Source organism: Sesamum indicum, linkage group LG6 (genome assembly GCF_026168435.1).
Source record: "Sesamum indicum cultivar Baizhima isolate 11 linkage group LG6, ASM2616843v1, whole genome shotgun sequence".
Lineage (NCBI taxonomy): Eukaryota > Viridiplantae > Streptophyta > Magnoliopsida > Lamiales > Pedaliaceae > Sesamum > Sesamum indicum.
Genome location: NC_142662.1, coordinates 3,669,758 through 3,681,893, shown reverse-complemented (window position 1 = coordinate 3,681,893; position 12,136 = coordinate 3,669,758). Strand labels below are relative to the sequence as shown.

General features: G+C 36.4%; 1 protein-coding gene and 1 long non-coding RNA gene across 2 annotated transcripts; one reads left to right on the top strand and one right to left on the bottom strand.

Annotated features, from left to right (window-relative positions):
* Positions 1-1,690: 1,690 nt before the first annotated feature.
* LOC148787641 (uncharacterized) lies at positions 1,691-11,307 on the top strand. Its single transcript, XR_016066244.1, has 2 exons — positions 1,691-2,081; positions 10,932-11,307. It is a non-coding gene; the product is annotated as an uncharacterized LOC148787641 (long non-coding RNA).
* LOC105165153 (RNA-binding (RRM/RBD/RNP motifs) family protein) lies at positions 3,671-7,368 on the bottom strand. Its single transcript, XM_011084058.3, has 4 exons — positions 6,929-7,368; positions 6,715-6,813; positions 5,344-5,634; positions 3,671-4,070 (listed from the first exon to the last, which is right to left on the bottom strand). Exons 1-4 carry the CDS (start codon positions 7,292-7,294, stop codon positions 3,933-3,935), a joined length of 894 nt encoding a protein of 297 aa, XP_011082360.1. The 5' UTR covers positions 7,295-7,368; the 3' UTR covers positions 3,671-3,932.
* Positions 11,308-12,136: the final 829 nt, after the last annotated feature.

The following is a 12,136-nucleotide window of genomic DNA, read 5'->3' as shown; positions in this document are numbered from 1 at the left end:
CTTGGATCAAGCCTTCTATGGAGTACTAGAAGCTTGAGATGGTTGTGAAGAATCAACCTGATCCTTTCTTTTGGAACCTCTAATTCTTTGCAATGTCCGCTGAAGAAATGTTTGTGGTTCTCTTATTATGCTCTTCTTTAGTCTTTCATGTTACCTCTTACTAACAGGAGACTTCAAGTTTGTAGGACTTCCATCGGGGACATAATTAATAATATAATCGTATCTCCCATATACGTTTCCTTCCTCAACATATTGTCAGTGAAGTTCTCCAACTTATCTCGCCTATATGTTATGCCAAGTGCAACATGCCTACAAGGAATCCTATGATATCCCAAACACTACAGTCACATGTTGGACGTGTCAAGTTCACCACATAATGCACACTACCATCCCGGACTTCGAACTCAAACTGGCCAGTCACAAGTAGTTGGAACATTAGTTGGAACAAATAGAATTGGACCACTTCAAAAGCTTTTTCTCTCCAGTTCTGAAGAAGACTCATTAGTTTGGCCCTCAATCCATCAAGCAAAGTTAGGACTGGCTTACCTCGGAGCTCGCCTACCCAGTGGTTAGAAGACTCACTGATGTTGTTGGTCACATAGTCATTCTTCACCCTCGGATCAAATGCCTGTACAGACCATTGTGCAACCGGAATCTTCAGAAGCTAATCATATGTAACAGGCTTTAATTCTTTCACTTGGTACATTGCAAAAGTGAACCCAACGATATTATATGATCTCGCAGCTTGCCAGAAATATTTCTTGAGTGCGGTTCCAGCAAACTAATGCTTGAAGTTGGCATATATATGCCTCGCACATCTCTATGAATAGCTGGACCTCATTTATGATCTCCTAAGACTGAACAAAATAAATCATGTATTAGGATCTAAGAAATTAAAATTTGGTTGACGGTAAGACCATACCCATATAGAAGTTGGCGCATATATGTTCACGCCAATATTCACCTAGTCTTTAGTGTCATGTACCGTTGCTAGATGACCACCCATGGTAGTGGGAATTTCTAGTTATGGAATAATCAGAAATAAATAATTAAATTATATTTAGTTAATTTTATTGGTTACAAGCCCAAGTCTAACTGATGGTGAACCTAAAGGGCCACATACAAATCATTATGAAGGTGATGAAATTAATTTTGAAAAAAAAAATTAATTTAATTGAATAAAATTAATTCATGGAGAGGAATAAATGATTGAATCATTTATTTGGGATAATCTATTAGATGGATAGCTCAAGAATTTATTAATTGGATTAATTAAATTTGAGCTTAGCCTTTTAAAGTAATTGGATTAATTTAAAGTTTGAGCCAATTAATTTGATTGAATTCGTCAATTATTAGTAGATGGGCTAATTAAAATTTTGGCCTTGATTAATGAACGTATTTATATTGAGCATATTTGGGCATGTGTATATTTAATTGGATTAAATATTCACATGAATTTTTTTATAAGGTATTTTATTTAATTGAATTAAATCAATATATTATTATTTGACTTGATTTAATTTTTTGGATAAATAAAAACAAGTTAGTCCAACTACTCAAACCGTAGCCGAATTTGGATAAGACCAAGTCTAGGCCGCCTTTTTGGAAAGAGGTGAGGTCGAGTGGGCTCTTTAGAAGAGCCCCACTTGGCCAAATAGGCTGATGATACACGTGCATGTTTTGTGGAGATTATGTATGTGGAAGTTTAAAAGACTAGGTCTTTTAAATACACTAGAACGCTATCTCATGGAACCTCTCCTACTCTTGTTTTTGGCTCCCTCCTCTTGGATCAACCATTAATCAAGAATTTTTCCCCCTTTCTCCATACTTTTGAGTTCTCCTTGAAGCATATTCAAGTTGAGAACAAGAAGATATCGTTTATACTAATCGATAGTTTAAAACGATTTTCATTTCTTCCATCAGATCTAATCCTTTCTAGAAAGAGGATTAGATTCATCTTCCCATGGTGTGGTGTGGAGTGGAATTTTTTTGGAGAGGTTCTACACTTAAACCCTTTAAGTGAATAGATCGGGAGAAAGATTTGGAGTCAATGTGAGTAGCCGATCAGAAAATGAGAACCGGTATAGTTTCGTGGTTTCTTTTATGTTCAGTGTTGATTATTCATTGCCACTTTATAACACATGTTTTATTGGTAAGGCTTTTGCTTTTTATTTGTGAATACCCAGGAATGATCAAAGGGTACACCCCCTTAAATCCGATTTTAATTCCCTTATGAATTAAATTTATCGTATATCATGTTTCTGCTGCATTCTTGGGATGATCCGTTCTCTTTATCTAAACCGATAGCCGCAAGCAAAACACTCCAAGAGGTCCTTTCAAATGGAACCTATCAAACCTTATAAAAGGAGTACAGCTTGCCACAAAACCGTTCCTCAAAATTGAAAGGCCTAAGAAAAATTTCTTAAATGAAGGTGCAACAAGAATACTAGAGCTTGATCTATCATCATGTGTATCACGATGCAATGTAGCAATATTACTCTAATTTCTAACAAACACCATCTGTGCATAATAGGGTAATTTGGCGATTGACTTCGCACGGTGATTAGTGAAAATTATATGATATATTTTGGGTTTAAAAGCAATTTTCGTCCCCTAACTTCAGGCTATTTTCGTTTTAATTCCCTAAGTTACTAGGGTTCCATTTTGGTTCCGTAAAGCTAAAAAAATTTCAATTTTGGTGCAAATTTGGTCGGAAAGTTGAGTCACTCGTCGAAAAAAGTCACATGCCAGGCATGCGTCTTTTTAAATTGGGGCTTGCATTGTGATTGGGAATCATACATCAAACCTCCTGCGTTTACACTCCCCAACAAAACGGGAGGGTAGAATGGAAGCACAGGCACTTGCTCAATGTTTCTAGAGTGTTTGTGTTCCAAGCATCACTCCCACTTAAATTCTGGGGAGATTGCATATTAGCTGCTACGTACATTATCAACAAAACTCCTATACATATTTTGGGGTGGATCACTCCTTACCAAGCCCTGATTGGACATCCCCCCACATACACTCATCTTAAAACATCTGGGTGTCTATGCTTTGCAACAAACCTTAATCCACACAAGTCGAAATTTCACAGAAGAGCTCACAAGTGCGTCTTTCTTGGTTACTCGATGACGCAAAAAGGTTATAAGGTTTATGATTTGGAAGACCATATCCTTTTCACATCTAGGGATGTGATTTTTCATGAGCTTATATTTCCCTTTGCTCAAGTTCAATCCATAGAACGGTTTGAGTGTCCATTTCCAACTCCTTCAATGGACACTGATGACAGCCACACTGAATCAGTCACTATGCCTTCACCTTCATATGTTGCAAGCCCTGAGACTATACCTCTTGTTCAGCATACTAACGTTGCTACTAGCTCACAGCAGCCTACTCAAAGATCGACTAGAGTGAGCCAAAAACCCCTGTGGCTCCATGATTTTATGTGTCGACAGGGGAGAAATGTGGCTGCATTAGAGCTCGAACTAGCGTCGACAGGGGAGATTCCAACACGAACAAGGCACAAAAGACCGTTGTGTCGCCATAACTGGCAAGTCAAAGCTTGGCCTCCGGCCCCGGGTGAGAATAAGATCAATTGCCCGTTATCAGTTAGAAGCAAAGTCATGAAGCAGAAGGGAACAGAAATAGATAATGTCTCCACAGTACAATATGTTACCCATAAGAAGAATATTGCCATAACCGGCATCAGATAAAAGTTTATATCTCTATCTGTTAATGAATATAACAGGTATGATAAGATTACAATATACAATTTCTCAGAAAAAATTCCATATTATGAAGAGTATGAACAAGATGGAATATATGCTATATCTTTTACCGTCTGTTTTCTTCTTTATCATCTCATGATTCCAGAAATCAGTCCACAAAATACAAAACAGCCAGAGCTTGACAGAAATTAAGGACTTTTCAGGCTATTCGTCACTCGATTCTTCTGTTTTACTTTCAGAAGCATTTTCAGGCTTCTGTTCGCTTGACGATTCTTCTTTACTTTCAGAAGCATCAGTGTTCTTTTCACTGAATTTCAAGCGAATTGGTCTTCCCAATAATTCCTACATAAAGAGCATTGAGAAGATACTGTCATTACCACCACAAAATAATAGTAGTAGGGATGCTCGGACGCAAAACCTCATGCAATATCAGCTCATTTATCTCTATAACATCTAGCTACTAACATGTCTGTAAACTTTAGAAAACCACATTTACTTTCTGCATGCAAGAATCAATAATCACAACAGGCATTCTTTGTGTTCATCCAAATTGAGATATGAACAGAAGCAGGTATTTGTACAAAAGAAACTGTACAAACAAGCAAGATACGCAAATACCCATAGAAAGGTATACAAAAGAATGATTTCTCAGCGGTTGAAATGTTCACCGTTTCAACAAAAAACTAAAACTCAGAGAGTGGGTTGCCGTTGTCTTAAGAAGGATATAGTCAGGGGTAAACAAATCTCTCCTGTTAAGGATACAAATTTGTGTAGAAAACTTAGCTAACGACAGAGTACTTATGGATGTTAGAAACATCCAGCTATAAATTATCGCCAAGACAGATGTACAGCAATTAGAATTTTGATTCAATCATGTTAGGTATCTCACTAATATGAAAAGCTATCATCAACTAGTTGTTGCTGCTTCATGTTTTGCTGCAAAATATTTTCTAAACAGCCTTTGATTTCTATCAAGTCTTGTTCAATTACACAATGACACGCATGCCCCACAGAAAAGAATACAATAATCAAATCAAGCAGTATGTATTTACTATTTACCTGGGTAATCACATCAACATTCAATACTAAATGCATGACTCAGTTTCATAGCTTCGAGAGCCAAAATTTTACATCATTCTTTTTTTTCACTGGAAGAATTTCTGAATTTATAGTATTTCATGGACATCTTCTGAAAGAGTAATATCATATATACATAATCATGAAAGTCAACATAAAATGTTACACTTTAAAACAATGACTGTTTGTTGCAAACTCGTGAAGCCATTCAGTAGTAGACAGTCAAAAGTAACTTAGTGCACTACTTCATATCAAGATCCAAAACCTTTTAATTTGTAGATTTCACAACTCCATGCACAACTTTTCTAACCACATTATGAAACAAAATCCTATGACTGATATCCGATAGAACTATGAAACTCTCAAAGTAGAAACAGACATGATCATTTGGAACCATAAACAATGAGTAATACTTACTGAAGAAGTACATCACTATTAACTAGCTAAGTGAGTTGCTGCAAGCATTGTATGAAAAACTGTGTAAAAGAAGGAATAAGAAACTTGAAAGAGCTAATAACAAGAAGCAGCAGTTGATCACCTTCCCATCTAATGCAGAAATTGCAGATTCGGCTTCCTCTTTTGTCGCAAAAGACACGAATCCATACCCTGCTGATCTCCCTGAAGGATTATCAAATACAACTCTAACTGAAACAGGATTGAAGTTGGATGAGAAAAAATCCCGGAGATTGTTGGACCTCACTTTCCATGCAAGATTGGATACATAAAGTTTATGGCGGGTCTCTCCTGGTGGAGTAACTACAGGAGAAGCACGAGTAGGTTTCTTAAATCGCCTGGCAAATTGTACTCTGATAATCCTACCAACCAACTCCTGCTCAAAATATTATTGGCAATAATATCATTACATAACGGAAATTTTTTGAAGCTACCCGAAAACGTATCAAAGAAATTCTATCCTTATGAACAGAACATTGTAAACTCCACTGCAACTTTGATGATTATTATGAAACGACAGCTAAAATATGGAAGACTAAAAGAAACCAAAGGTCTGAGTTTCATCATCTCTTTATTCTGTGGGTATGAAATACCTTGAGGCAGGTAGACAGTTGAACCCTTGGACCAGTAGAAGTATTTTTTGCGAAAGAAAGAATAAGAATAAGTGGTTCCTCTTGAAAACCCACAAGTCAATCTAATACACAATTTTTTTATATACTAGTACACTTAACAACACATATTAATCCCATGAACTTAAGAACATATAGCAGTTCTAGCTTTCACTATCTTATACTCATCACTCAGTCTAAAGTTCAATGCCTGATCATTGGAATCACATACACCCTTTACACTCTTTTTCATATCGAATTACTCTGTCTATCTAACAGCCATTGTCTTTCCAGAACCAACTTTTGGACATCTTCAAAGCACGCATGTCGCAATTAATTTCCATATAACTTTCCATCTTCATCGGTGCTGCTCCAGACAGACATGCACTTTTATGAGGGAAGCAATTTTAAAAATGGCATTTTTAGTGGAGTTATTAAGTTAATACAATGAGATACCATTGAAACAATCCGCAATATTGAATAATGCCTCAAAGCAATAATGCCTAGAAATATTCAACAGCTTGACTAATAGCATTCTCTAGCACACCGTATGTATCATACTTAGGATACTCGATATTTGGTTTCATTAGTTGCAATACGTTGCAGAGTCCATGCATTTTCATGAAGAAACAAGTCTCAAATGTGTATGAAAGTAAAACATTCACTTTGACAGGGTGTTACTCCATTCACAAACATCGCAAGACTGACGGCAGAACCAAAGGAATTAGCACCTAAGCTCATTGTCAAAAGAAACTACCAGTACTCGCCATAGTGCAAAGAAAGAAAACTAAAGATTAGGAATTGAACTTGAACACCTCGAGAATTTTAAAATCCGAAGAAGAACTTACATAAGAGTCATATTTTTCAATTGCCGCCTGAGCCTCTTCCCCCGAAGACATTGTCACAAATGCAAATCCTCTATTCTTCCCATCTTTTTGCTTAATAATCTACACTTTCCCACAAGATAGCAAGAACCGACAACCAAAAACATTTAAAAAGCGTATAATACACGCGCACACACCAAAAAGAAAAGAAAAACATTCTTATATTCGTTCTTTGTACCTCAACATCTGCAACAGTTCCACACTCACCAAACAGTTTCTTTATATCAGCAACAGAGAAAGACCAAGGCAAGTTCAATACAAAGAGCTTCCTTCTGCTCTCGGGCTTTCCAGATTCTTCCACCTCTTCTTCTACAGTTACGCTTTCCAGAGAAGAGTGACACTGAAAGCCAGGACATTTGATGGGGTGGGAAGGGGAAAGAAATGGGAGGTTATATTGAGTGAATTTCAACAAAGCCGCAGGGGGGGAAAGGGAAATGCCGAACCTAACTGAAGATAGCGATTGATTGAAGCAATGAAGTTTGGGAGAAGTGGAAGGGTAAGAAGAGAAGACAGAGAATGCTGCCTCTTTTGCTCCCAAAGCCATGGCTGTCACAAACTGGCGAACTGGAGACGGAGAAGAATATTGTAATGGATGAATTGCAAAGGATATTTTAAGGGGTAATTTGCACAATGCACCCTCAAAATAACTGCAATTTCACATTTGCAGTCCTAACGGTAAAAAATAATAGAAATGTTGGGTAAAATGCAAAAAAACATACCCTATTGGTTTTGCCGAAAAATATGGAAATAGGCTAAATACTTCCTCCAATTTTTTAAAATATTACACATTCGTCCTTGTCTCCTAAATGGCCCTAACATTGTTAACTTTTTGAGTGATCTGACCATTATGCTTTTATTTTCCATAATTGTTTGATCTATGTTAGACCAATAACAATTGTTGAATGCGATAAACTATTTACAATAATTGAATTGTAAATTTTAAAAATCAAAGATCTAGATTTTAAGCTTTTTAGATATATCAAATAAATAATGCATATGGATTTATAGCGTTTTTAGCTCAAAATGTTTGATATGGGATAAAAATGGCAAAATCAAGGTAAAAACAGAAATTGAAGGCATCAAAAAGGATGGAAAAGATTTCTGACAGCTTCGTTGAGCCGACTAAATGTGCCCGCGCTCAGTGCTCCAGTCAACACTAAAGAGAAAAGAAAAGATGCGATTTTCATAAGAGAAAAAAAAATAATTTGCTGCGAGTTTTGGAAAGGATCCCTTGAATATTTCGCTGATGTAATAGAGTGATTTATTAAGTTTTTAAGACCAATTTTTTACGTAACCACCCCCTATATCTAGATTCGTAGGATATTTTAAGTATAAATGGGGGGGAGGGGATCTCTCGATTTCCAGCATACTTTGAATTTTATTGACAACTTCATCTTCTAATTTTTAATTCATTGCCTAGAGTTAGTGGATTCCACTTTGTAGTCTATTCTTCCATTAACATGTCCGGCAAATTTCATAATTTTTTGATAAGGTTAAGTTGATTGCTTGATTCCTCTATGTTGTGAGATCTTATCCGTGCTTATTACGCTTGTTAAGTAAGTATTCATATTATTCTTTGTGCTCTTATTATAAGCATCTAATTTATGAATAATATGGTCAATTGTCATTATCAAGAAGGTTTGTTTAGCTAATTGAACTTTACAAATCCATGTAATTATTTATTTAGTTCAATACTCAGTAGCAACATAGCATAATTAATTATGTCAAAGTAGTTAGTTATGTTATGGGGAATGCATGATCTAACTTAAATGAATTATCCTAGTAGAAATTTGTTAGTTATAATTAGGCATTTCTAGTTCTTAATGTTGTTCTCCCAGGGTTGTCCAATGATTAGAGATTCAGCCAACGGTCATACCTTGAATGAAAAAAAGGTAAGGAAATGTGAGGTAGTTAGGTCGTACCAATGACCATAACTGATCTATTTACTTGAACAAGTGTTATACTTGAATCAATGATCAACTCACGAAATCAAGCATGAACCTGATCTTAACTGGAAAAGTCCCCTCCCGTATCCTCATCTACTAATTTTAATAGCTTTCTAGTTTATTTTAGTTTTCCTTTAATTATTCTTCTCTACATTCTAAACCCCACAACTATTTCTTTTTCTTTTGAAGAAATCGACTTACAACCAGTCTATGTGAAATCGACCCTACTCCCACTTCTACAGAGTGTTTGTAGGAATTATATTTTGTGGTCTTGACACCCATCACAAAGAAAAGCATGAGAGAAAAGTCTATTGGCTAGTGATTGTGAGGCTTCATTTATTGACTAGAAGGGACACCAAAGGCCTTTGTCTTTCCATCCCTTGGATAGATAGAGAGGAAGGCAAAGCTTTTGGTTTTTTCATGTTGTCAAAGAGTTAAACAATGATTTTTAGTGTAGTCAATAATAAAAATAAATGGCGAGTGCTTGATCGAATTGATTAGGTCATGTAGGAACAAAGTTCAAGTATACTGGTCTACTAGTATGCCTCTGTTGCATACATCACTGTACTTTCACTCAACATTTATCATAATGATAAATGGATCGTCTCATCGTGACTTTTTGAATTCTCAAAATTTATATGCTTTATCCACGTGAGGGCGGAGAACCAGTCGTTGTCTTGATTGTGCTACCAAAGGTTCTGGGGAAGTTGGAATAGGAGATCACTCATCTTGGGGTGGGCTTACTACTTAGTTGCTTTCAGTAGTTATCTGCTCCGCACTTGGCTACCCAACTTTTATTTTGGGAACGATAACTGGTACAGTGGAGGTGCGTCATTCTCAGTCCTCTCCTACTAGGAAAACATCCTCTTGATGCTCTAACGCTCACACCGGATATGGACTAAACTACCTCATGACATTTTAAACCCCAGCTCATGTACCACTTTAATGGACGAACAACCTAACTCTTTTAACATACTACAACCTTAGGTGGCGAAGAGCCATCATCAAGGTGCCAAACCTTCCCGTCAATGTGACTTATTAGGGAAAATTAGCTTATTATCTGTAGAGTAGCTATTATCCATTGAGCGAAGGCCCATCCACATGGAACCGTTGGATCACTATAGTTGACTTTCGTCCTTGCTCAATGTATGGGTCTTGTAGTCAAGCGCCTTCTACTTTTGCACTTGAGTCTTTGCCTGGCCTGAAGAAACCTTTGCAGGCCACAGTTACCTTTTGGTAAGTCTACGCCCCATAGAAACTGTCTACCATAGACACTTTCCATTGACTTGTAGGTCTTGACTTAAGGTTAGAACTCTAGTTCTTCTAGAATGGTATCTCACTGATGGCTCAGCCCCTCCACCCCCCCTCCCCAGAACGGACGCCTTCTTCGCCTTCTACCTAAGCTGCCAGGAAAGACTTAAACCCAATCCCAAGGTACAGTTAAACTTCATAAGGTCTTTCTTTCCAAGTATTGGTATTTTGCATCTTTACAAACATATTTGTTTTACTAAGGCTTTCTCCAAGACAGTGCCTGATCGTTACGCCTTTCATTTAGGTCAAAACTTATCAATAAAATTTTTGGTTTTATGGAAAGATTGGTTAGATCAAGAATGGGGAAGAAACAATTGGAACATGAACGGAACAAATACAAACCACCAACATTCAATGATGAGGAGGATGATGATGAAGATGAAGAACCATTTCTACCTTCAATATTTTTCGATCCAGAGAGTGTGGAGAAAACATCGATTTTGAAGGATTATATTATCCACGGACATAATATCGATATGGAGAAGGATCATCAAATATGTACGAGTGGATAGTGATTCCTGAATAATTTTTTGCAATATGTACTATATGTTCTTTAATAATTATAGTTAATTATAGTTAATTTTCCATGTTGGACATTATCCAAAATTTGCCTACTCTACAAGGCACACAAGACTCGATCACTTTGAGGGGAGGCCCTTACACCAATAGGAGGGTGTATGACATCTTTCGTTCTTCAGGCCCAAAGGTAGGATGGTATTCACTCCTTATGGGCCCATTCAAAATACCCCGAAATTCATTTATTTTATGGCTAGCTATACATGAACAACCCTCCACCATGGATCGTCCATGGTTACAACATCTTAATGGGGATTGTGTTCTTTGCTCGATGGGTACACTGGAGACTCATCAACACTTGTTATTTTCGTACCCTTATTTAACACAGTGTATTCGAATCTTACGTAGGGAGATCTGATTTTCATGGACAAACAGAGGATGGATGATTGATATAATGATTGCTGCGAGAAAGTAGAGGGGAAAGCACGTGATTAATGCCACCTATCGCAACCTTTTAGCATCTATAGTATATCACATTTGGCAGGAGCGCAATAGGAGGAAATTTCAGCAATTGGATCGAGACCCGTTGGCAGTGGCTAAGATTATTCTTGATGAAATTAGATTACGTATTATTAGTGCAGAATTACCCAATAAAATTAGTATGATAGCCTTGTATAGATTATGGCAAATTCCATGGCACACATCATCGGCCATATGACTGTACTACGATTTTTCTTAATGTAATTTACCTTTACCAAAAAAAAAAATTATAGTTAATTCTCTATTTATTTATTTTTCCTTTTATATTCGACATGTAAATTTTTAAATTCAATTAATAAATTGAGGTATTACTTTGAACAATTTCTTAAATTTATCATTGTCTTATTAAATATATAGATAATATATTAAATCTAACAAAAATTATAATTAAACTTATGACTAAACCAAAACAAAATACAGACTAATGAACTTAAATAAAAATTTAATTAACAAGCTTACAATAAGAAATTTCAATAATACAAGCCCAAAAAATATATTTTTAAAAGTAGAATAATAAAAATATTTTTTTTTAAGTTTGGAAAGTTTAATAATCCTACTAGTATCAATTTAGAAGAATAATATAAAAATTATTATGAATTATTAAAATAAAGAATAGCCCAATTGGCCAAACCATTAATCCAGCCCAATTGGCTTAGCCGAGCCTAGGCTCGGACTAGGACAAGATGGTCCTGGGCCATCAGTTGGGCTGATCCCACGTATCGATTCCTGGGATCAGCCTAGGACTAGTCCGATTCCAAGTGGGTTGGGTTTGTCCAGCCTGTCTTTAAAGATGGGCCTATCCCGTTGGACCGATCCAACGAAGCCAGGCCCACTGCGCACCTTGACTCATAGTGTAGTTCTCTTTGATCATTTTTCTTTCAGACGAATTTTGATTTCCTCTGGAAGGAGATCAAAATTATCTTCCTTAGGTGTGGTGTGGATCATCTTTAGATGGCTTCTAATTTGGAGCCTATGGGGTGAACAAATTGAAGGTATGTTTCAGTTGAAACAAAACACAAAGAGATGATAATCATTTATGTTATATGTTGCTCTTTGTTCGTTTATATTTATCT